General features: G+C 38.1%; 1 protein-coding gene across 1 annotated transcript; it reads right to left on the bottom strand.

Moving 5' to 3' along the window:
• Positions 1-399: 399 nt before the first annotated feature.
• Positions 400-3,339, bottom strand: LOC149820502 (strigolactone esterase D14-like). The gene is made up of 2 exons (XM_089983112.1): positions 2,855-3,339; positions 400-1,104 (listed from the first exon to the last, which is right to left on the bottom strand). Exons 1-2 carry the CDS (start codon positions 3,208-3,210, stop codon positions 678-680), a joined length of 783 nt encoding a protein of 260 aa, XP_089839238.1. The 5' UTR covers positions 3,211-3,339; the 3' UTR covers positions 400-677.
• Positions 3,340-24,536: the final 21,197 nt, after the last annotated feature.

Below are 24,536 nucleotides of genomic sequence, written 5' to 3' on the forward strand. Positions count from 1 at the left end.
GGTTTTCTTGTGTCTTGACCAAAAAAGAAAAAACATATCTATCTTAGAGAGAGAGAGACTGCAGATCAGGTGCAATCACATTGCACACTTTTAATGTACTGCTGCACCTGATTTGCTGTCCATCTTTTGTTGGGGCCTGCAGTTGACAGTCTGATGCAGTGGCACACTCAAAGTGTGCAATGTGATTACACCTGACCGGCCCTTGAGAGAAAGGGGGTAACCTAGTAACATTCTCCACAAAATAAAGATTGGAATATAAGATAACCGAGACCATGATCGTCAATGAAATTAGGACTGCCCAAATTGTTTGCCTTGAAGTTGAATATGGTTATTAAATATGGTGTGAAACCCACATCTGCCTGTAACCAGATGCAGTGCATACGAAAAAGAGGGTATGGATGGCCTACAATACAATCACCATTTAATTTATAAGGACAGAAAAACATAACCTTTATTCAAACTATACAAACTTTTTGACATAAAAGTATCCCACAAGAACACGTACCACTGAATGACTTGCAACCTGATGACCCCAATAAAGCAAAGAGAACAAGTCTATACATAGCATATGGTACCAAACTCCTAAAAGCTATAAAACTCAACACTGACCAATATATACCAACAATCTCAAATATATTGTAATTCAAAATACAACGTGGTCTTTATCAATGTGCGTTCTATTCCAAGACCTTTTCAAGAGCATTGATGAGCAATTTTGGGGCAGTGAGTTGGGGCATGTGACCTTCCACTGGAATTACCACAACTGAACTATCCCCTCCAAGATTTGCATGGAGGTATTGAGCAACAGAGATGGGAACCACCATATCCTTTTGTGTTTGTATGATGGCGGAAGGGACTGACACCTTGTGCAGAATATCCCTGTTGTCAGTTAGAAATATTGTTCTTAATAGCGGGATGGAATTTTCAGGCTTCATACTCAACAAGCTGTCTTGGAACTCTTTGCATAAATTTGGGTCCTCATTTCCTAATGCAGCTGGAGCAAACCCCACAGCCCATGAATAGAAGTCTGTCTCCATGTTGGTCAACATTGCCTCAATTTCAGACACCTCAAATCCTCCTTCATAACCGGCCGAGTTCACATAGCTGAGAGAGAGAGAGAGAGAGAGTTCATGTTGAGTTGTTAAGAAAAGTATCAAAATTTTAGATATGACTAAGCGACATGTATATTCTTTTTTGCCCACAAGAGCTCCGCTCATCTGGTAGGGGTAACTTGTAAATGTCACCAAGTTGACAGAACATCACAAGTTCAAAACCCATCAGTGACGTCTTTTGCCCCAAGGTCAAAGCTGGGTGTACTCCCTGGTGGACAGGGGGGGTTCAAGGGTTTTATCAACCAGAGGCTATATAGTCAATGTGTGGTCCATGATGGGGTGAGGGGAGGGGGACTTTCCTTGAATTATCCAAAAAAAAAAAAAATCTTTTTCTTAATTTAATCACAAAAAATATATGTGCCTGGAATATTTTGAAAAAAACAACCATTTAAAGAGGTTGGATATGAAAGTATGATGATCATTAGTTAAGAAAAGCATACAACTAATTAACAAAGAATCTTTATGAGCAAGCAAAATGGTTTCAAGAGTATGAGGGTAGATTGTAAAAGATATGAGGATGCAATGAGAAAAAAATTGTGCAGATCATAAGAAAGAACTAACAAATAAACACGAACAAAGTTGATCTCAAATGTTACTTGAGACATAGACCCAGGGGTTTGGCATAGTGGGATGGAGCCTAGACCATTTGAAGGGCTGTCTAGGTTGAAATCCCATAGTGTCACCCCCCCTGCGTAAGCCGAAGCTTGGTGATTCTCTGGGGTCGAGGGGTAAGCCCTCAGAGTTTTATGCGGCCGACACAGACAACTAAGTCTCTGTGCTTGGGGCAGTTTCTTTGAGTAAAAAAAAATGTTAATTAAGACATGAATTATGATATATGTGTACAGTAACAGCAGCTTTTTCATTAAAAAAGTAGTAATGAGCATTTTTTTGTGTGGCTACGCCAAGGGCAAACCCCATCACCGACCGCACATTGGCAAGCTTCCATTTGGGAACTACATGGCACAAACGGTCGAATCAGTCATGTAAAGAGCTTTACACTGCATGTTGTTCTAGCAGCATGGCATAGATTTTGATATGGGACAATAAGGTTTTGAAATTAGACAAAAACAAAAAGAGAGTAAACGAAAGTTACTTTATAAAAGTTAGGGCTATAAATAGCCTAGAAAAAACAACCACATAAAGACATGAAAAGGCAACTGAAACAAGAAGCCCAACAAAGGTTTTGAAGGGAGCAAACAAGAAGAAAGAATAATAAGAATCACTAAAAACCAAATAAAACAAGATAAGAGGAGCTAAACCAAATGATGTTGATGATGATGGTCAGGATGTTGTCATTGTTAACATAAGAAAAAGAACATGGGGATTATATAACAAAGTTTTCATGCCGTGAATTTTTAGGTGTAGTGTTTCACTGTTTCTTCGATCTCTTATATGCCACCTATTTGTGTTATAATAGTAGGATGTATAGGCGTAACCTTTTGCTCAATAGTAAAATCTGTAATAAAATCATTTGAGGTTGAAAGTATCAAAGAAGTAAGCCCTACCCCAATATGAGTTTCCCCTTATTCCTGTTATCCCTCGAGAAAGCCTTTGATAGCACAGTTGAGACATAGGATGCAATTTATGGTTTTAAGGAATCTCAATGTTTGCATTTTTTTTTAAAAGAAAAGACCTCAAAAAAGAGGAATCATTTCCTAGACCAAGTCGACAAATGAAATTATAGAAGAAGAAAGAGTTTCGTATTAAAATAATAAAAAAATAGGTGAAGAAGATAAACCCACCAAGGAGAGCCACAGAGGAGAACCAAATGGTGAAAGAGCTCTGGTCTTTTGATGGCAGCCATGCACCCCACCATGGCCGACATGGAGTGCCCAACAAAGAAGGATCTCTTAATATTGAACTCGTCCATGAGAGAGATCAGGTCATCTGCATAGTCATCAAAGGAAGATGTGCCAGAGAAAACCAAGTCAAAGGTCACCACCTTGTGATTTTCGAGCAGTGAAGGCAGAATAAGGCGCCAAATAGATTGGTCTGCACCATATCCATGAGAGAGAATAAGCGTCTTCTTATTCCCAGGGCTGCCCATAACCTTGGCATTAGTCAGCAAAGCATAGCCTGGAGCTCCCTTCCTGACCATCTTCACAAGAAGAAGAAGAAGAAGTAAAAGTTGAAGCAGATCAGAGAGAGAGAGGGAGAGTTTTTACAGAGAAAATAGATTTGGTGGGTGGAGGGGTCTATATATGACTAGGGATGGCAGTGGACCGGGGGAAAGCGGGGCCCCGCCCCGCCTCGCCCCGTTTGGACCAGGGATGAAGGGTATGAAACGGGGATGGAGGCGAGGAGGAAGGTTAAAATCCATCACCGTTGGAGGATAGAGGCGGGGATGAACATACACTTTTCCCTGCCCCGCCTCATCCCCACCACTTTTCCCCGCAATAGCCCCGCCTCGCCTCCCGTTTGAACCGAGGATGGAGGACATGAAACGGGGATGAAGGCGGGGGTGGAGGTTAAAATCCATCCCCGTGCAGGAATGGAGGCGGAGATGGAGGTTCTAATCTTGAGGCGGGGCGGGGGTGGAGACCTTGTCCCCCGCCCCGCCACACTGCCATCCCTGGCTGCGAGGTGCCGGGAGCCGTTAACAAAATATCATTGATGTTGTCCTAAATTGCAGCACATCCCCTTTGTCAAAGAGTCGGGATTGTTAAAATATCATGCAATCAACCTCCAGGAACTGTACGCAAGCAATAATGAAGAGTTGTATTTATTGGTTCTTTTCTTTTTTTGTCCTTATTGGTTCATTTGATTTTTATTCGTTCACTGCAAACTTAAGCAGGCACGCACACATGATTGCTGATGTATTTACCCGAGTATGAACCAAGATTTTTATGGGTCTTTTTGTTTTTTTTCTTAAATCTCACCATACAAATGCTATCTACATGCTCGGTTTTATATGGACCGTGTCTCGGATCTGCCTATTATGACACATAAGCATAATCTTTTAAGGTTTGAAAATTGACTGATCAGAATGCTTGTGATATTTAAGCATCCAAAAATTGTTCAATATGAGTCTGTAAGGTCGGATTCGAAAAAAAAAACCCTTCAAATACATAGTTTATACCATGGAAAACATATTCCCAATAAACATATTCTAATGACTCATCCCTCTCTCTCTCTCTCTCTCTCTCTCTCTCTCTCTCTCTCTCTATATATATATATATATATATATATATATATATATATATATATATATATATATATATATATATATATATATAAGGTAAGGGGACTCCGCTTGTCTGGTAGGAGCAGCTAGTGCACGTCACGTTGTGTTGGGGCGTTGCAGGTTCAAAATCCAATGGTATAGTTGTATAACTTGTAGGGTCTACCCTAACCTGAGCTTGCCTTTCAAAAAAAAAAAAAAAAGGTCCTTGACCGATCCAGACTAGTGTACTCGTGGGGTAAAAGAGAATCCCTTCCTAAAACCAGCTGATGGTTCCCCTGCTTTCTCTTTTCATCCAGACTCGATCAACAGCTCCCGAGGGCTGTCCTTTGAACCTGATTTCCCCAAATTGTGCAGAGCTATCCCAAAGAACATGTCGCCTTAATGCCTATTTCTCTGGAGTACTCATGGTTCCTCTTGAACTGGATAGAACGGGCTCTAAGAGCCTGGCCCCATCCTCGGCTTTGCGTGTGGCCTGGAGACAGAACACCTGCCCTTATACCCATGGGATCCCCTGGGTCTTGCCAGAGGCTAGCTAGGCATCGGCAGAACCCGGGGGAGGGAAGACACCCTTTCCCCTAAAAGGGTCTATTTTTTTCGACAAAGAAAGCTGGGGTTAGATAGGAGGAATCTGGATCGGGTGCAATCACATGGCATAATTTTTGTGCATTAAGCACCTGATCGCCCTCCATTAGGTCTTGAGCCTCACACCTGACAAGCCCTGTGCCAAGTGATTGCACCTGATCTTTTAAGTTTAGACAGATTCCTACCAGTTATACAACCATACCATTTGGGGTTTGAACTTGCAACGTCTCAACACACAAGGTGGTGTGCACTAACTGCTTCTGCCAGACAAGCTCCCATTGGTCACTAAAAGAGTCTAATTGCTCTAATGGAAGGTTTCCTTGCCTCAATACCCCCCTCCGGGTCAAGGAGGTTTGGAGTCTAAATCTCCTGATGCCGCTGAAGCTTATTTGCTATCGATAAGGGTCCCTAAATCCTAGTGAGGAGTAAGGGTGGCCATTGGCATCAGGCTCCCCATCGGCCATCGAGTATCCGACCCGAATCTGGTCGATCTCCGGCTAAGCTTTGCATGAAGCCAGGCCTGAATATAGTCTTATACGTCCTGGCCCGATTAGATAATTGGGCCCTAATCAGGTGAGGTCCATGTTGACTTTTAAGCATAAAATCAGTCAGAACCTGCTTGTTAACTTCTAAGCATACAATCCAGGATAGGGCATACATTTGTGAAAAGCTTTGGTTTTTTGAGTTAACCTAAAGATGGTATAATAACATCAATGGCACAATGAACGAAGCCAAACAAGAGAAAGAGGGAGACGGAAACAGATGAGACTTTTCTAACTATAAAGATAAGAAACCCCAACTGCCTCAATATTTAAAGGATGACACGCTTTCGCACGTATATATATATATATATAGGGGTGCACACGCATAAAAAAACACTTAGCAGCGGTCTTTGACCGCAGCTAAAGACCTATTTTGCAAAAAAAAAAAACAGTGCCGTTGATCCCCAAGTGCAATCAGTGACACTCGTTTGTTCGGCGGATGGTCGAACAAACTCGGTGTTCGACAATACAGCCGTCCGTCTCTCTCTCTCTCTCTCTCTCTCTCTCTCTCTCTCTATATATATATATATATATATATATATATATATATATATATATATATATAAAGGATATCAATCAGCCTCCACTGGTAATAAACACGAAGTCTGTAATCATTCAAAATTTTTGTAGCACAAGCATTAATTAGCAGAAAGATGGTTCTATCATAATAGTCATAGAACTACGCTATTATGAGAATAACCAAGTAGGATAGTCCCTAAAAAATACACTCCATTTTTAATGTACAAGCATAACAAATTTGACCTAAAAACCGGTAAGGATTTGTTTATCTTAGCCCAACAGACTTGATCCAAGCATTTTATAGATATTTTTTTTTTAAAAATAAACATTGTTTAAATTAATCATGAGAGTCGCTTTTGGGATTCCTGTTTCTTGACACTAACAATAAACCGAACCCCCTCACATGTCATCTTGGCGAGTATGGATCAGCTATCCAACTCGTTGACAGCACTATTTTTCAAATATATCTAGTTATAGTACCAGCAGCTTGTAAAAGCTTTGAGCCAATAAGCTATGCACTTCTTTTATGCTTTTAAATCTTTATAAGAAACTTGCTTCTCCAAAATATAAAATGGAAGCTCCCTTAATGTTGGGAATGCATTTTTCATATTAGAAGAATCACGTTTTCTTTCTAAAACTTATTTTTAATATAAAACCTGCATACAATAAAAGTTTTTTAATATTTTCTACTCACTTTGGTTGCTTTTTATGGGATTCATCTTATATTACCTAAACACTTTAATTAATGCATTAGCATATTGCTCCATACTCTAGTAACTATGTATCTAATCTAGTTGTTGAGCTAGATGTCGCAATTTATCTCAAAAAAGGTCTATTGTTCTTCGAGAACAGGACTCACACTTTGTCTGCATTGCTACCAAATAAAAAAGGATCATCAAACTTCTTATTTGATTATTGAAGATATTTCTTGTATAAAATTATGTCGTCTTATTTTTACCTGAAGAAATTGTCTTTTGCCATACTAATTGCTTTAACAAAGTTCTTTTTATTGATCATTTTATTCTAAAGGTATTAATCATCACATCATATTGGGACATTTTGGACCCAAGGGAAGGGCATAGCATTTGCTAAGAAACCCCAGTTAGAACTCATAGGAGGAGGCTCTTTTAGCACAGTCAAAATAGTAGAGATCATAGTGTTTGACATAAAAGTATATTTTTTTAAGGTTTGAATTTTAGGTATATTATAGGTCATTGATTTTTCAATCCATGTAAATTTTGACATAAAAACATGATCCAAAGGTTAGTTTCTACCAAACTTGATCACATCTAACGGTATTAATGACAAAAGTAAAAAATAATAATAGAAATATACTATGACAAGGAATAAAAAGAGAAAAGCCTCCAACCAAAAAGATGATAAAAGTAGCAAGAGGTCAAAAAGGTAATTGGGGTTTTGGCTTGGTGAAATTAATAAGTGGGGCTCATGAACTTTTTGGAGGTAGACTTTGGTTGATTGGCACACTTAGACATACATGCATTTTCATGGCTGAAAGTGATGCACACCAGCTTCAAATAAATGGTTGCAACTACAATGTGTTGTGTCCATATGAGCTGTTCCATTCTGTCTTATCCTTATTTTAATTTAATGGTTGATTTGAACTAGGCCTGCTGTCCATATAAAAGCTCTAGAACACCAAGTACTATATAGGTGAGTGCCATCTAGAGCACAATGTCTGGTGACATCTACTAAAACCTATTATATCACCCTTTACCAACGTTAATTTGGTGTTATATAATAATTAAGTGGGTATTTGCATAAGTTGTTGAATATTACTGACGAGAAGATATGACCGCATTTGCATTAATTATCCAGGTCTGCTTTATACCATGTTCTAGATGCAAAGTTCCACTTTGGTTTTACATCATTTAAGTGCAGCCCAACCCACAAACGTGTATTGACTACATGGGTATTAAACACACAGACACTACAAGAAAAATGCTACTTAGCGACGGATTTTTTCCGTCGCTAATTTGCGACGGTTTAGCGAGCAAAAACTATTTGTCGCTAATGTTTGAAATATTTGCAAAATTAGCAACGGAAATATCCCCGTCGCTAATTAGCGAGGGATCAGCGACAACATTTTTTTCTCGCCAAAAACATTACAAAAAATGCTAATTATCGATGGAATTAGTGAGGGATTTTTTCCGTCCCTAATCCGTCGCTAATTAGCGACGGATTAGGGACAAAAAAAATCCCTCGCTAATTTTCGTCCCACATGAGGCGCGAAATTTTCCCTCCCTCCGTTCAAAATTTTTCCTCCATTTGTTTTCCCTCCCGTTCGATTTAAACCATCCCCACTTGAGGTGTTTTTTAGGACGCCAGAAGCCCCGCTGACGACGTGCACAAAGAGTCGATCCCCACCTATGGAGAAGTCGCAGATGGAGCCATCGTGGCTTCGCCGGAGCCGAGACGTCAAGGGGGCGACGAAGAGGAGGCTGATGTTGGGGAGCCACTGGAGCCTGCCGGAGTCGAAGAGAGTGGCGACGAAGAGGAGGCTGCTGTTGGGGAGCCATTGGAGCCTGTCGGAGTCGCGAAGATCCGCGCGGAGTCGCGAAGAGTCTGCCGAAGTCGCGAAGATGTCGTACTCGTTGCTCCTCCCCCTGCAGCTCGCGAAGATCTGCGCGGAGTCGCAGCTGAAGCTGAGCGCCCCCATCGTGAAGCTCTTCAGCTGGTTCTCATGGCAGACCTGTGGAACTTAAAGAGGAGCTCCCCCCGGAACGCGCCCCCGCCATGAAACTCTTCGGCTGGTTCTCGTGGCAGACCTGGAACTTGAAGAGAAGCTCTCCCCGGATCCGCGCGGAGTCGCAGTCTGACAGAATGCGTCGGTTCTGTGCAAAAAATTGCTCCTTGCCGGAGAACGCGCCGGCAGCGAGCAATTTTTTTTTTAAAAATTTAACGATGGATTAGCGACGGTTATTATCCATCGCTAATTTAAAATAGTGAAAGACTCGCGATGGATCATATCCATCGCAAATTAGCGACGGACTTAGCGGCGGATAAGTTCTGGCACTACTTAGCGTCGAAAAATTCGCAATGAAAGTTTTCTGTCGCTAATCCGTCGCTAAACAATTTAGCGATGGATTAGCGTCGGATTAGCGACGAATTTAGGTCGTCGCTAATCCACAGGTTTCTTGTAGTGACACTCTCTCACACACACAAGGCACAATACCTTATTATGAGTGGCATTTTGTGCAGAATATTGCAATCACCAAAATGTTGATCAGCATTAGGCACAGAGGATGAGAAGCTGATGGTAGTTAACAAACTAAATGGTATACAATGCACTAAGATCACCCTCAAGAAATAGCCAAATTTTCCTTTTGATTTTATTTTAACAATCATAGAAAAAATCAATTTGTTTATTGGTTCATTGGTGTGAAACCCGAAGGCCCATTGTCCTACTTAACGGTTTAAAAAGATTAAGCAATCCAATAAGTTGGTGCTGCATTAAAGACAATCTCTTTGAGTTTACTTTAGATTCTTTGCTCAAAATGTGTAAGCTTTATTTCAGCTGGATTTTTTTGGCATCTCATTTAGGCTTTCAAAAAGAGAAAAAAAAATGTGCTAAAAATAAAAGAGGACATATTGAGGCCAAGAAAAGTTTGTTAAGCCATAGTTGGAGGTTTTTTAATCTTAGTTGAAGATGATAAGCATATGGAAGTTTTTTTTTTTTTTTGAATTTATAACCCGAAAAAACAGCACCCGTCACAAAGACCTGTTTGGCGCTGGCTCAGCCTGCCATGAGAAAGAGAGAGAGCTTCCTTCCATGTGAGCAAGGCAAGCTGTAGGCCATGAGCCTGTTTGTGTCTTTAAAACTTTTGCTTTGCTTTCTGATAATTGACAGACAAATGACATGTCAACGTTGACAATAAATTCTTTGCCAACCATGGGGATCTGTCTTTGTCAGGTAAACTTTTTAGATTTATTGCTCAAGCCTGAAGTTTAAGTAGTCACCAATCTACACCTAAAAGTCTATTTAATGGCTGGGAATGATAACCTCCCCCAATGGAAACCTCCTCAATGATTTTTTTTTTGTTGTTTTTTTAAAATTTCTGAGTGATGTGTTCAGCATGATTGACAGGGATCATGAATTTTGAATAGAAAATTTGTGTTTGGAGCCTAAAAAATTTATAAAATCCTATCCACGCATAGTAATCAAATGCTCCAAGAACTGATTTCTATATAAAAACAAGCATATAGATCACTTCTGTACGATCAGAATTTAAAAAAAAAATATCAAATGGGTTTGGTTTGATCCTATAACCAGGGTGCAAGCCAATTGGACATGGACCCAGGCTTAGTGCTCCAACTAGGAAACAGGGCCATCTTGGACCTTGGGTGTAAAATCCTTTTAATAGAACCAGCTGGATCTCCTCTACCCTAATGACCATCTAAGGGGATCGAGTAAGCATGATTTTCATAGGCCTAGTTGGGCATAGCAAACGGACTAAGATCCAACCTATGTCCATACCAATGTCCTGCGCTAAATGCCCCTTCTTTCTCTTCTAGGTGCCACCACACCTCGTTAATGCAGATCTTGAGCTGGAATGTTAGGGGGTTGGGGCGGAAATGAGCTCAAAAAGTGATTGCAGAGACTATAAAAGAACATAAGATGTTTCTGCTACAAACTAAAATCTCTGAAGACTTTATGCCAGTACTGTGTCAAGAATTTGCGAACCTTCACATGGTTGATAATTTTGAGGCTTCTGAAAATAGTCGGATCATTTGCTTGTGTGACCCGTTGAAAGCGACAATGGACGTGTTACTAATAACAGACCAAATAATTATTGTCATGGTGGAGAAGGACAATGTCCTTACTGGGGTTGTATGGTCAAAGTGCTCATATTCAGACAAAACGATTGTGGAAAATATTGATGAACCATGGCTTATATCATGGGTGACTGGAACACTACGAGGGCCATGGAGGAGAGATTAGGCTCGCATACGACTCATCAGGATTCAGCGTGCTTCAATGATATGATCAGTGGTTGTGAGCTTACGAAGCCAACTCATGCGGGCCAACAAAATACATGGCATCATTCAAACTCTTTTCTGTTTTGGGCTCTTAAAAAAAGATTGCGAGGATGTAATAAAGTCGTGTTGGGTGGTTGCCCTATGTATCGACTTGCCATGAAACTATGTCACCATACCTCTTATGATTATGGAAAGATTGATGAGATATATGAAAGAGGAAAGAGCAAGCCGAATAGTTTAGGTAAAGGTTGGCACCAAAGTGTCTATGTACATGACACTCGTTTTCATACATGATAAGAGACACTCTATATAGCAATTCCTCTCCTTAATGAGCATATTTGAGCAGTGATCGGGCCTTGTGATCATCAAGGATAAGACTATCTTCATTCATTTCAATTTGTCCGATACACAGATTGCTCAAATTCAACAGTGGATGGGTTGGTATGCGAACTCTCTTCCTGTTGCCTACGTGGGCCTCACTCTTCAGGGAAACGCTCAAAAAGGTTACGTGTGATAAATTCCATGCTCAAGTGAAATCATTGCATGGTAGACTTCTAGCACTGGCAGCAAGAATTCTTCTTATCTGGTCAGTCATTGGATCCTTTTTTGTTTCTTTGATGGGATGTTTTCGCTTTCCAACTTTCATTACCCGAGAATTGGAGAAGATTGATTGTACTTTTGGAGATGATATTTTTAAAATATATTTTCCAATGAAAACACGGGAAAATCGTCAACCAAAGATATAAAAACCGACTTTCCACCGAAGTGGCGAGTACGGGTCGAATCCACAGGGAACGGGATATTTCTGAAATAATTCTAAAATAACACTTTATTAACATAAAAAGTTTACAATCTATGTCAATATTTACAAGTTACATTAAATAACAATCTAACTATGAAAATAAACTACAATAGGCAGCTAAGTCTTCAGCAGGTCTCCAGGGGCAAAATTGTCATTTCACATTAAGTGCAGTCGCACATCACAATTGAATTGCATCTGTGAACTTGTTCTAACTTAACAACCTCAAGGGGCGATCCGAAGACTGAGGGGAAGAAGAGAAGAGCGGATTTTGCTTGACTCCACGCCACGAGGAACCTCGTTGATGTTGTCTAACATCTCTTTGATGTACTTTTACAGGGATCCACAGGTGGTGGTGTTCCGGGATGAGGAAAAAGAAGAAGAAGTGGTGAAGATGCGTAGAGGGCCGTACGGGGGTAGAGACGACCGGCCATGGAGAAGTAGACTGCACCCCTACCATGGCTAGAACACTCCAATGTTGCAAATACCTGCAAAAGACAACCTCAATGATTAGTTTCAGCAGGGGGAGAAGAAAGACAAGATATGAAAAGAAAAGAATGGAAGAAGAGGGTGGCGTCTCCATTGAAGATGGTCTCCATGGATGAGGAAGAAGGTGGATGAGAGGGGCGGCTTAGGTGAAGGTGGAGTTGAGCTAGAATCGTGCCCCTAGGGCACGAAAATCAAAGCAAAGACAAACTGGAATGGGCTCCCCCTCTCCCTTTTCACGATTTCGGTTATTTTGGCTATTTTACAAAAAACAGGTTTAAAAACAAAATATTTACTGGGTGCCTCTTTCTACAGGGGGTTTTTGGAAAATATTTTATGAAAAACTCAAATGGGCTGGAGCTGGGTTGAATCCATGTAATTTGACTCAAATCCAGGATCCAAATGGGCGTCTGGATCTAAATCTCTCAAATCGGCTCCGAGGTTTGATCCGCTACACTGTAAATGCCATAATTCCTTCGTTTTAAGTCCGATTTCGATGAAATTCAAGCTCTATAATAATATTATGCACCTAAGTGTATGCTTTTAACCTATAGATGATGCATTTATGCAGTGAAAATATGTTAATAAAATCTATATTTTATGCATCATCAAATACCCCCATGCTAGAATAATTGCTAGTCCCTAGCAATACACTCTACCATGTAATGAAAATATGGACTACCCATTTAACATGAAAGATCTCATTAAATAAAATAAAATAATAAAACTAACTCACTTTCGTAGGAATCACGGTTGCATTTAGCATATGCAACAAGCCCTTTAAACCCCTGAGTTACCCCATTGGACGAGTAAGGTCTCGTGAGGGTTTGCAGAGATGCTACCCACAAACATCAATATCATGCTTGAATAATTTTTCACAAATAATAGGCAATTAAGAACTCATTGTAAATAAATATTTCATGTAATCTACATTCTCAAAACAATATTCAGAAATTTCTATGCCACCATAGTAAAAATCATTTTTCTTTCACTTCTCTAAACTTGTAATTATTTATGAATTTTCTCAGAAAGTCAAGTATTATCATGTTTTACTCATTTATCCTCACCTGTATGTTTTCTGCACAGTATTCAATAATTATTCTAAGCAATGAATTTTTTTACGCATTCAACTCATTCTTTTTCTTTTGATATTCTATTTTTCACTCTTTTTCATTCTTCTAAATTGAGCACTATTTTGAATATCCAGTCTCGTAACCCGTGTAGCGAGCTTTGGGTCAGTGAATCTCAGGTCGGCCGACCTTAGGGCACTACATACAAAGTATCCCTCAGACTTAATTGCTCGAGTCACTAAACCTTCTATTCTAATAGTATACGTATAGTTTTCCTCTCATCATGTGCAATGTCTCTATCCCTTAGGCTTTCTATGCAGTCCATGTAACAAGTTTTTAAATCGGTGGCTCCCAAACCAACTGGCTTTAGGGCACCAAGTGTAAAACACCCTTCAGACTCTACTTACTCGAACCACAAAGGCCACAGATATCGACTAGATAAGAAGATGATCTCCTTCATTATCCTTTTCGTAAGAGACTCAAGCATTTCAACTCGTGTCTGAGTTCTACTACTTGGATTCACGAAGAAATCAATAACTAAACGTAGCTCTATTCTATTAAGCTCATTTTTTCAAAAAACATAATTCAATTTCTCACTTTTCTCATAAAACACACTGTGCATACTTATACTTAAGTGAATCAAAACTTTCTAACATATCAAGTACTATCTTTTCTTTAACTATTTCATAAACAACTACTCTATTTAAATCAGATAAGAGAAAAAAAAATTCACATGGGGCTTATACATTTCTAAATTGTCAGATCATGCAGAAATACATTCATAAATGCTACAAATAATTCTTAAAAGGCCTATTTTATGAGTTTTAAGCTATCAGACATAAAGAAAAATTTTAAAACTTGTGCATCTAAATCATCCCTCCATGCTTGAATGACAGTGTCCCTAGTGGCATACAGAATAAAGCACATATGCAATGCAGATGCACACTACAGAACACTAAAATGAATAAGGAGAAAGGATTGATACAACCTGGCATGCTTGACCTCTGAAGTTGTCGATTGACTGGACTCCGCACCACCACTATGCATGTACAAATGCATAGTTTTCTGCTCAGCTGGTCAATTTTCTAATCTTGAAGGCTTCTTCATATCCGATTTACTTGAACTCATATGGATCGGATGTTCATACATGTAAATCATGAAATCCAAATGAAATCAAAATAAAATTCAAAATAAAACACATGAATACTAACTACTTTATTTTAATATACATATGATACATCCAATACTACAGTTAATAATCTAAGAACACTAATACATAAAACAACTAGACTATGTTAGACTTATTCTATCAATGCAATTGATAACCTAAATCTAGATCTAAATCAGTAAAACACTAAACAAAATAGCAGCTAACCTATGTTAGAATTAAACTAAGATAATCAATCTAATCTAAATCAACAAGTTAGCAATTACTCTACTTTACTCTATGTCAGACTAATCTAATTACTTTACGAAATAAAAGATACGTCTACTCTAAATAAGAAAGTTAAACAACTAACTATTTTAAACTATGTTAAAGCTATCTAATTAATCTATGAAATGAAAGACAATCTAAATTAAATAACTAAGTCAATAAACACAAGAAATCACAACTATTTCTCTAAGAATCACCTATCTAATTGATCATTCAAGCATGGAATTAAGTGAATCTCAGGAAAAACAACAAGTGAACCTATATTTGTCTAACTATGTTAATTCTACAAACTAAAACAATTAAAACAAACTAAACTAAACTAAACACATATATTAATAAAATGATATCTCAGAAATAATCAGAATAAATCGTCGTTCCCCGGCAACGGCGCCAAAATTTGATTGTACTTTTGGAGATGATATTTTTAAAATATATTTTCCAATGAAAACACGGGAAAATCGTCAACCAAAGATATAAAAACCGACTTTCCACCGAAGTGGCGAGTACGGGTCGAATCCACAGGGAACGGGATATTTCTGAAATAATTCTAAAATAACACTTTATTAACATAAAAAGTTTACAATCTATGTCAATATTTACAAGTTACATTAAATAACAATCTAACTATGAAAATAAACTACAATAGGCAGCTAAGTCTTCAGCAGGTCTCCAGGGGCAAAATTGTCATTTCACATTAAGTGCAGTCGCACATCACAATTGAATTGCATCTGTGAACTTGTTCTAACTTAACAACCTCAAGGGGCGATCCGAAGACTGAGGGGAAGAAGAGAAGAGCGGATTTTGCTTGACTCCACGCCACGAGGAACCTCGTTGATGTTGTCTAACATCTCTTTGATGTACTTTTACAGGGATCCACAGGTGGTGGTGTTCCGGGATGAGGAAAAAGAAGAAGAAGTGGTGAAGATGCGTAGAGGGCCGTACGGGGGTAGAGACGACCGGCCATGGAGAAGTAGACTGCACCCCTACCATGGCTAGAACACTCCAATGTTGCAAATACCTGCAAAAGACAACCTCAATGATTAGTTTCAGCAGGGGGAGAAGAAAGACAAGATATGAAAAGAAAAGAATGGAAGAAGAGGGTGGCGTCTCCATTGAAGATGGTCTCCATGGATGAGGAAGAAGGTGGATGAGAGGGGCGGCTTAGGTGAAGGTGGAGTTGAGCTAGAATCGTGCCCCTAGGGCACGAAAATCAAAGCAAAGACAAACTGGAATGGGCTCCCCCTCTCCCTTTTCACGATTTCGGTTATTTTGGCTATTTTACAAAAAACAGGTTTAAAAACAAAATATTTACTGGGTGCCTCTTTCTACAGGGGGTTTTTGGAAAATATTTTATGAAAAACTCAAATGGGCTGGAGCTGGGTTGAATCCATGTAATTTGACTCAAATCCAGGATCCAAATGGGCGTCTGGATCTAAATCTCTCAAATCGGCTCCGAGGTTTGATCCGCTACACTGTAAATGCCATAATTCCTTCGTTTTAAGTCCGATTTCGATGAAATTCAAACCCAAGCTCTATAATAATATTATGCACCTAAGTGTATGCTTTTAACCTATAGATGATGCATTTATGCAGTGAAAATATGTTAATAAAATCTATATTTTATGCATCATCAAATACCCCCATGCTAGAATAATTGCTAGTCCGTAGCAATACACTCTACCATGTAATGAAAATATGGACTACCCATTTAACATGAAAGATCTCATTAAATAAAATAAAATAATAAAACTAACTCACTTTCGTAGGAATCACGGTTGCATTTAGCATATGCAACAAGCCCTTTAAACCCCTGAGTTACCCCATTGGACGAGTAAGGTCTCGTGAGGGTTTGCAGAGATGCTACCCACAAACATCAATATCATGCTTGAATAATTTTTCACAAATAATAGGCAATTAAGAACTCATTGTAAATAAATATTTCATGTAATCTACATTCTCAAAACAATATTCAGAAATTTCTATGCCACCATAGTAAAAATCATTTTTCTTTCACTTCTCTAAACTTGTAATTATTTATGAATTTTCTCAGAAAGTCAAGTATTATCATGTTTTACTCATTTATCCTCACCTGTATGTTTTCTGCACAGTATTCAATAATTATTCTAAGCAATGAATTTTTTTACGCATTCAACTCATTCTTTTTCTTTTGATATTCTATTTTTCACTCTTTTTCATTCTTCTAAATTGAGCACTATTTTGAATATCCAGTCTCGTAACCCGTGTAGCGAGCTTTGGGTCAGTGAATCTCAGGTCGGCCGACCTTAGGGCACTACATACAAAGTATCCCTCAGACTTAATTGCTCGAGTCACTAAACCTTCTATTCTAATAGTATACGTATAGTTTTCCTCTCATCATGTGCAATGTCTCTATCCCTTAGGCTTTCTATGCAGTCCATGTAACAAGTTTTTAAATCGGTGGCTCCCAAACCAACTGGCTTTAGGGCACCAAGTGTAAAACACCCTTCAGACTCTACTTACTCGAACCACAAAGGCCACAGATATCGACTAGATAAGAAGATGATCTCCTTCATTATCCTTTTCGTAAGAGACTCAAGCATTTCAACTCGTGTCTGAGTTCTACTACTTGGATTCACGAAGAAATCAATAACTAAACGTAGCTCTATTCTATTAAGCTCATTTTTTCAAAAAACATAATTCAATTTCTCACTTTTCTCATAAAACACACTGTGCATACTTATACTTAAGTGAATCAAAACTTTCTAACATATCAAGTACTATCTTTTCTTTAACTATTTCATAAACAACTACTCTATTTAAATCAGATAAGAGAAAAAAAAATTCACATGGGGCTTATACATTTCTAAATTGTCAGATCATGCAGAAATACATTCATAAATGCTACAAATAATTCTTAAAAGGCCTATTTTATGAGTTTTAAGCTATCAGACATAAAGAAAAATTTTAAAACTTGTGCATCTAAATCATCCCTCCATGCTTGAATGACAGTGTCCCTAGTGGCATACAGAATAAAGCACATATGCAATGCAGATGCACACTACAGAACACTAAAATGAATAAGGAGAAAGGATTGATACAACCTGGCATGCTTGACCTCTGAAGTTGTCGATTGACTGGACTCCGCACCACCACTATGCATGTACAAATGCATAGTTTTCTGCTCAGCTGGTCAATTTTCTAATCTTGAAGGCTTCTTCATATCCGATTTACTTGAACTCATATGGATCGGATGTTCATACATGTAAATCATGAAATCCAAATGAAATCAAAATAAAATTCAAAATAAAACACATGAATACTAACTACTTTATTTTAATATACATATGATACATCCAATACTACAGTTAATAATCTAAGAACACTAATACATAAAACAACTAGACTATGTTAGACTTATTCTATCAATGCAATTGATAACCTAAATCTAGATCTAAATCAGTAAAACACTAAACAAAATAGCAGCTAACCTATGTTAGAATTAAACTAAGATAATCAATCTAATCTAAATCAACAAGTTAGCAATTACTCTACTTTACTCTATGTCAGACTAATCTAATTACTTTACGAAATAAAAGATACGTCTACTCTAAATAAGAAAGTTAAACAACTAACTATTTTAAACTATGTTAAAGCTATCTAATTAATCTATGAAATGAAAGACAATCTAAATTAAATAACTAAGTCAATAAACACAAGAAATCACAACTATTTCTCTAAGAATCACCTATCTAATTGATCATTCAAGCATGGAATTAAGTGAATCTCAGGAAAAACAACAAGTGAACCTATATTTGTCTAACTATGTTAATTCTACAAACTAAAACAATTAAAACAAACTAAACTAAACTAAACACATATATTAATAAAATGATATCTCAGAAATAATCAGAATAAATCGTCGTTCCCCGGCAACGGCGCCAAAATTTGATTGTACTTTTGGAGATGATATTTTTAAAATATATTTTCCAATGAAAACACGGGAAAATCGTCAACCAAAGATATAAAAACCGACTTTCCACCGAAGTGGCGAGTACGGGTCGAATCCACAGGGAACGGGATATTTCTGAAATAATTCTAAAATAACACTTTATTAACATAAAAAGTTTACAATCTATGTCAATATTTACAAGTTACATTAAATAACAATCTAACTATGAAAATAAACTACAATAGGCAGCTAAGTCTTCAGCAGGTCTCCAGGGGCAAAATTGTCATTTCACATTAAGTGCAGTCGCACATCACAATTGAATTGCATCTGTGAACTTGTTCTAACTTAACAACCTCAAGGGGCGATCCGAAGACTGAGGGGAAGAAGAGAAGAGCGGATATTGCTTGACTCCACGCCACGAGGAACCTCGTTGATGTTGTCTAACATCTCTTTGATGTACTTTTACAGGGATCCACAGGTGGTGGTGTTCCGGGATGAGGAAAAAGAAGAAGAAGTGGTGAAGATGCGTAGAGGGCCGTACGGGGGTAGAGACGACCGGCCATGGAGAAGTAGACTGCACCCCTACCATGGCTAGAACACTCCAATGTTGCAAATACCTGCAAAAGACAACCTCAATGATTAGTTTTAGCAGGGGGAGAAGAAAGACAAGATATGAAAAGAAAAGAATGGAAGAAGAGGGTGGCGTCTCCATTGAAGATGGTCTCCATGGATGAGGAAGAAGGTGGATGAGAGGGGCGGCTTAGGTGAAGGTGGAGTTGAGCTAGAATCGTGCCCCTAGGGCACGAAAATCAAAGCAAAGACAAACTGGAATGGGCTCCCCCTCTCCCTTTTCACGATTTTGGTTATTTTGGCTATTTTACAAAAACAGGTTTAAAAACAAAATATTTACTGGGTGCCTCTTTCTACAGGGGGTTTTTGGAAAATATTTTATGAAAAACTCAAATGGGCTGGAGCTGGGTTGAATCCATGTAATTTGACTCAAATCCAGGATCCAAATGGGCGTCTGGATCTAAATCTCTCAAATCGGCTCCGAGGTTTGATCCGCTACACTGTAAATGCCATAATTCCTTCGTTTTAAGTCCGATTTCAATGAAATTCGAACCCAAGCTCTATAATAATATTATGCACCTAAGTGCATGCTTTTAACCTATAGATGATGCATTTATGCAGTGAAAACATGTTAATAAAATGTATATTTTATGCATCATTAAAGACTATTTGCAATTTTCTTTGGCATGAGGAGGGACAGACATCATCACCTTATGAATTGGGAACAAGTCTGCAAACCCAAGTTGAAAGGAGGTTTCAAAGTTAAGACCAGAGCAACATTGGCCAAGTTAGCCTGGAAACTGTGCCCTAATTCCAACAACCCTTGGGTAGATTTGGTGAAAACCAAGTACATACAAGAGTCTCTTTGGGTTCCCAAGAGGAACACAACAATTTCTCATGGGTGGAGAGGGGTCAAATGTGGAGTTGGGGTACTATTTAAAGGCTTGAAGTGGAAGGTGGGGGATGGAAGGAACACTGATCTGCACAATATATCTATTGGTGAGGTTGTCGATGTGAATTACCAACCGAATATGAGAAAGCTGATCTTAGGGTTTGATTGCCACAACAGATCATGGAAGAAGTGGAAGAGCAGATATGGCAACCTGATAGGAGTGATGAAGTCCTTTGGAAAGCTAAAGAAGGGTTCTCATTGAAGAGTATATGAGAGTATATTAGGGAGAGGGCAAATGAATGGCATCTTAAAAAAGTTGTGGCACAAAAGAGCCCCATCACTCTTAGATTGGCTATCGAGAGCTAACAGCTCACACAGAACTGATTGAAGAAGTTGGAATTTCAGTTTCCAAGTAGATGTGAGTTTTGCAAATATGAAGAGAAAGTTGAGGAACATCTATTCCTACGGTGTTTGTGGGTAATGCAGGTTTGGAAAAGAGTAGCTAGCTTATTTAGAAGGACTTGGTATCCCGCAGTCAGTGTGAAGGAAGATTTAGAAAGATGGGTAGGGAGGAAATTTAAAGAGAAAAGGGTCAAAGAGAGTTGTGACATAGCCTTCCATGTGATATGGAGGATATGGAAGGAAAGAAATGAAGCAATATTTTGGGTTAAAGCTAAATCCCAACAACAAATGGTCAAGGACATAATCTATGTCGTGCGTGAACAAGTTATGCAAATCCTTGTAAATTCATCTCATATGGTGGCTTCTAGATGGAGGTTTATGTGGCAATGGGTGTTGGATTATAAATCCACTGAAAACTAAAGCAGGATTGAATACACGTTCTCGCTAAACCATTAAAATCAAAACAGAAATCAAACTTAAAGTGAAAGCTATACCTGAATTCATAGCACTTTGGTTGATCATTGACAGGTATGATCTTTCAGAACCTATATTTGGCCTTTTTCCTTTCTCTAAACTTGATGAGAGAGACTCAACCTCTTCCTGACTTATGGGGAATTTGAAAAGGAAGGGTCTATATATAAGGTTTGGGGACCATAACTTAATGCATTTAGGAATTTGTCTCAACTCAACCTATTATAGAGTTGTAGACAGGGTAGATCTCTCCACATAGTGTTTCATACCATTTGAGATACTACAGGGCCCATTTGGATTAGACCACATGAATCGGGTCTGAACTTAAGACAAACTTATAATGTATGGTTCAACATATGTAGGCCTACATGATTTTCTAACAATCTCCCACTTGGGCCACATATGCAACTTTATGAGCTCAAAAACACTGTTTTATCAATTGATATCTCTACCAATCCGGTTCATTGATCATGTCAACATAGAACCAAATCGGTCTTCATTACAAGTAACGTAATTGAACCTATCAATGATCATGTATATCGACACAACCAAATGACATGAATCAAGTATGGAGGTGAAGCATGAAAATTATATGCAATGTGATCAAACATGCTTATTTCCACTGGTTCTTCCTGAAAACTTTAGTGAGATCACAACATAATGAGTATAGAATGCAACTGAAACTTTAACTTTATACCAAAGTGGTAAAAAAGAACTTTATTATATCATAGAACGACTAAATACAAACTCCCACTAAACGAGCATATCATAAAATGATAAAATACCCATGCGAGCAGTATGCTCATGAAAGACCTTGGGTGGCAAATCGTTGGTAAGCAGATCTGCAATTATGGAGTTTGTGTCAATATGTTTTATCGATATCTAACTATTTAGCACTCTTTCTTTAACAACAAGAAACTTAATGTCAATATGCTTTGACTTTGATGAGCTCTTGTTGTTATTGAAATATAGCACTGCTGAATTATTGTCACAAAATAACTTTAGCGGTCTTTCAACATTATTCAAAATTCATAGCCTAGTGACAAAATTAAGTTATCTCATGGTTGGATGCCTTATAACAAGCCACAAATTCTGCTGCCATGGTGAAAAAAGCAATGGGTGTCTGCTTGACACTCCTCCAAGAAATAGCTCCCCTGGTCAACAAGAAAAATATAGCCTAACGTGGATCTACGACTGTCTTGGCATCTCGTAAAGTCAGAATCAGAATACCCAATGATCTCCAACTGATCTGACTTCTTGTATGTGAGCATGTAACATTTTGTTCTTTGCAAATACCGCATAACCCGTTTGGCTGCTTTTCAGTGATCCATACCTAGGTTACTAAGATATTTGTTTGACATCCCAATAATATACGCTAAATTCAGACATGTACATACTTAAGCATACATAAGACTTCTTACAGTAGATGCATAGAGAATCTGTTCCATAGCCTTAATTTCAGACTGGTGTTTGGGGGCACTGAGCGAGACTAAACTTGTATCCTTTAGCAACAAAAGTATCACCTGGTTTGCAATCCTTTATGCCTTACCTTTCTAGAATCCTTTCGATATAGCTCTTTTATGATAATCCAAGAATACCTCAAGATCGGTCCTGATGTATCTGGATCCCTAATACAAAAGTGGCATCCCCAAGATTTTTCATTTTAAATTTCTTTGTCAGAAATCTCTTGGTTTTGTGCAGTATGCCTATATCATTACTTGCAAGCAATATGTCATCCACATACAAGACCAGAAAAATAAATTTACTCCCACTGAACTTATGGTATATGCATTCATCAACCACATTCATCTCAAAACCAAACTAGAGGATAACTTAATGAAATTTATGATACCACTGACAAGAAGCTTGCTTAAGTCCATAGATGGATTTCTTTAGTTTGCAAACCATTTTTTTGGCATCACCTGAGACAAAATATTCTAGTTGAACCATGTATATTGTCTCATCGATCTCTCTATTAAGGAATACAGTTTTAATATCCATATGATGTAGCTCTAAGTCATAATGAGCTACAAGTGCCATCATAATCCTAAAAGTGTCTTTCGTAGAAACCGGAGAGAAAATCTTTGTGTAGTCAATGCCTTCCCTTTGAGTAAACCCTTTTGCAATAAGACGAACCTTATATCTTTCCACATTATCCTTTGAATCCCTTTTGGTTTTAAATATCCATTTGCAACCAATGGGTTTCACACCTTCAAGTAATGAGATAAGATCCCACATGTCATTGTCACTCATAGATTTAATCTCCTCACGTATTGCTTTAATCCACTTTTGAGAGTTAAAACTTTGTGTGGCTTGATGGATGTTGATTAGATCATCTTCCATTAGGCCAATATCACCCCCATGTTCTTGTAGAAAGACTATAATCATCCAAAATTGCATTTCTTATCTCTCTAGTGGGTTTTTTTAATGAAACTGGTTCTTGAGGTTGTTGAGTTTGAACTCCAAGAGTAAAAGCTTGATTTTGGATATGAAGATCTAAGGCATTACTTTGATTCGAATTTATGAGAACAATGTCAGGAATGAGAATCTGATCATTATCATCAACAATTGTAGGAAGAGAAAGTGACTTTTCTTCAAAAGCAATATCTTTTACTTTATCACTCCCCCTAAACTCAACACCCTCAAAGAAACAAGTGTTTTCTGTTTTAAAAAAGGACTTATTCGCATGGTCATAAAACTTATAGCCCTTGGACCTTTTAGAATACCCAACAAAATAACAACTAACCGTTTTGGAATACAGTTTCTTTTCATATGACCTATACGACCTAGCCTTAGCTGGATATCCCCAAATATAAAAATGTTTTAAACTAGGCTTTGGGCCTATTCACAATTCATATAGGGTCTTGGTTACTGCTTTAGAGGGTACCATGTTCAAAACATAGGCTGCAGTCTTTAATGCTTCTCCTCAGAGGAACTTTTGTAAGGTAGAATGAGAAATCATGCTCCTTACCATATCCTTAAGAGTCTTGTTTTGTCTTTCAGCAAAACCATTCATGCTAGGGGTGCCTAACATGGTATACTGAGAGACGATCCTATATTCCTTTAAGAATTTAGCAAAAGGCTCTAGACATTGTTCACCTGATCCATCATATCTGCCATAATATTCACTACCACAATCAGATCTGACGGCCTTAATTTTTTTTCCAAGTTGGTTTTCAACTTCAGCCTTATACGATTTGAACACATCCAATGACTGAGACTTTTTATGAATCAAATATATGTACCCATAACGAGAATAGTCATCTATGAACGTAATAAAATTTTGTTGACCATTCCAAGAAGTCGTAGGGAAGGAGTCCACAAATATCTGTATGAATTAGTTCTAAGACATTTGTTCTTCTTTCGGTACCTAATTTCTTTATGTTTGTTCATTTTTCGTTTATACATTCAATACAAACCTAAAAGTCAGTGAAATCAAGGAAATCAAGAATTTCATTTGACACAAGCCTTTCAATTCTTTGTTTAGAAATATGACTTAAGCACTTATATCATAACAAAGCAGAATTCTCATTTGTTAATTTTTGT

Source organism: Nuphar pumila, chromosome 12 (genome assembly GCF_984573655.1).
Source record: "Nuphar pumila chromosome 12, dmNupPumi1.hap1.1, whole genome shotgun sequence".
Lineage (NCBI taxonomy): Eukaryota > Viridiplantae > Streptophyta > Magnoliopsida > Nymphaeales > Nymphaeaceae > Nuphar > Nuphar pumila.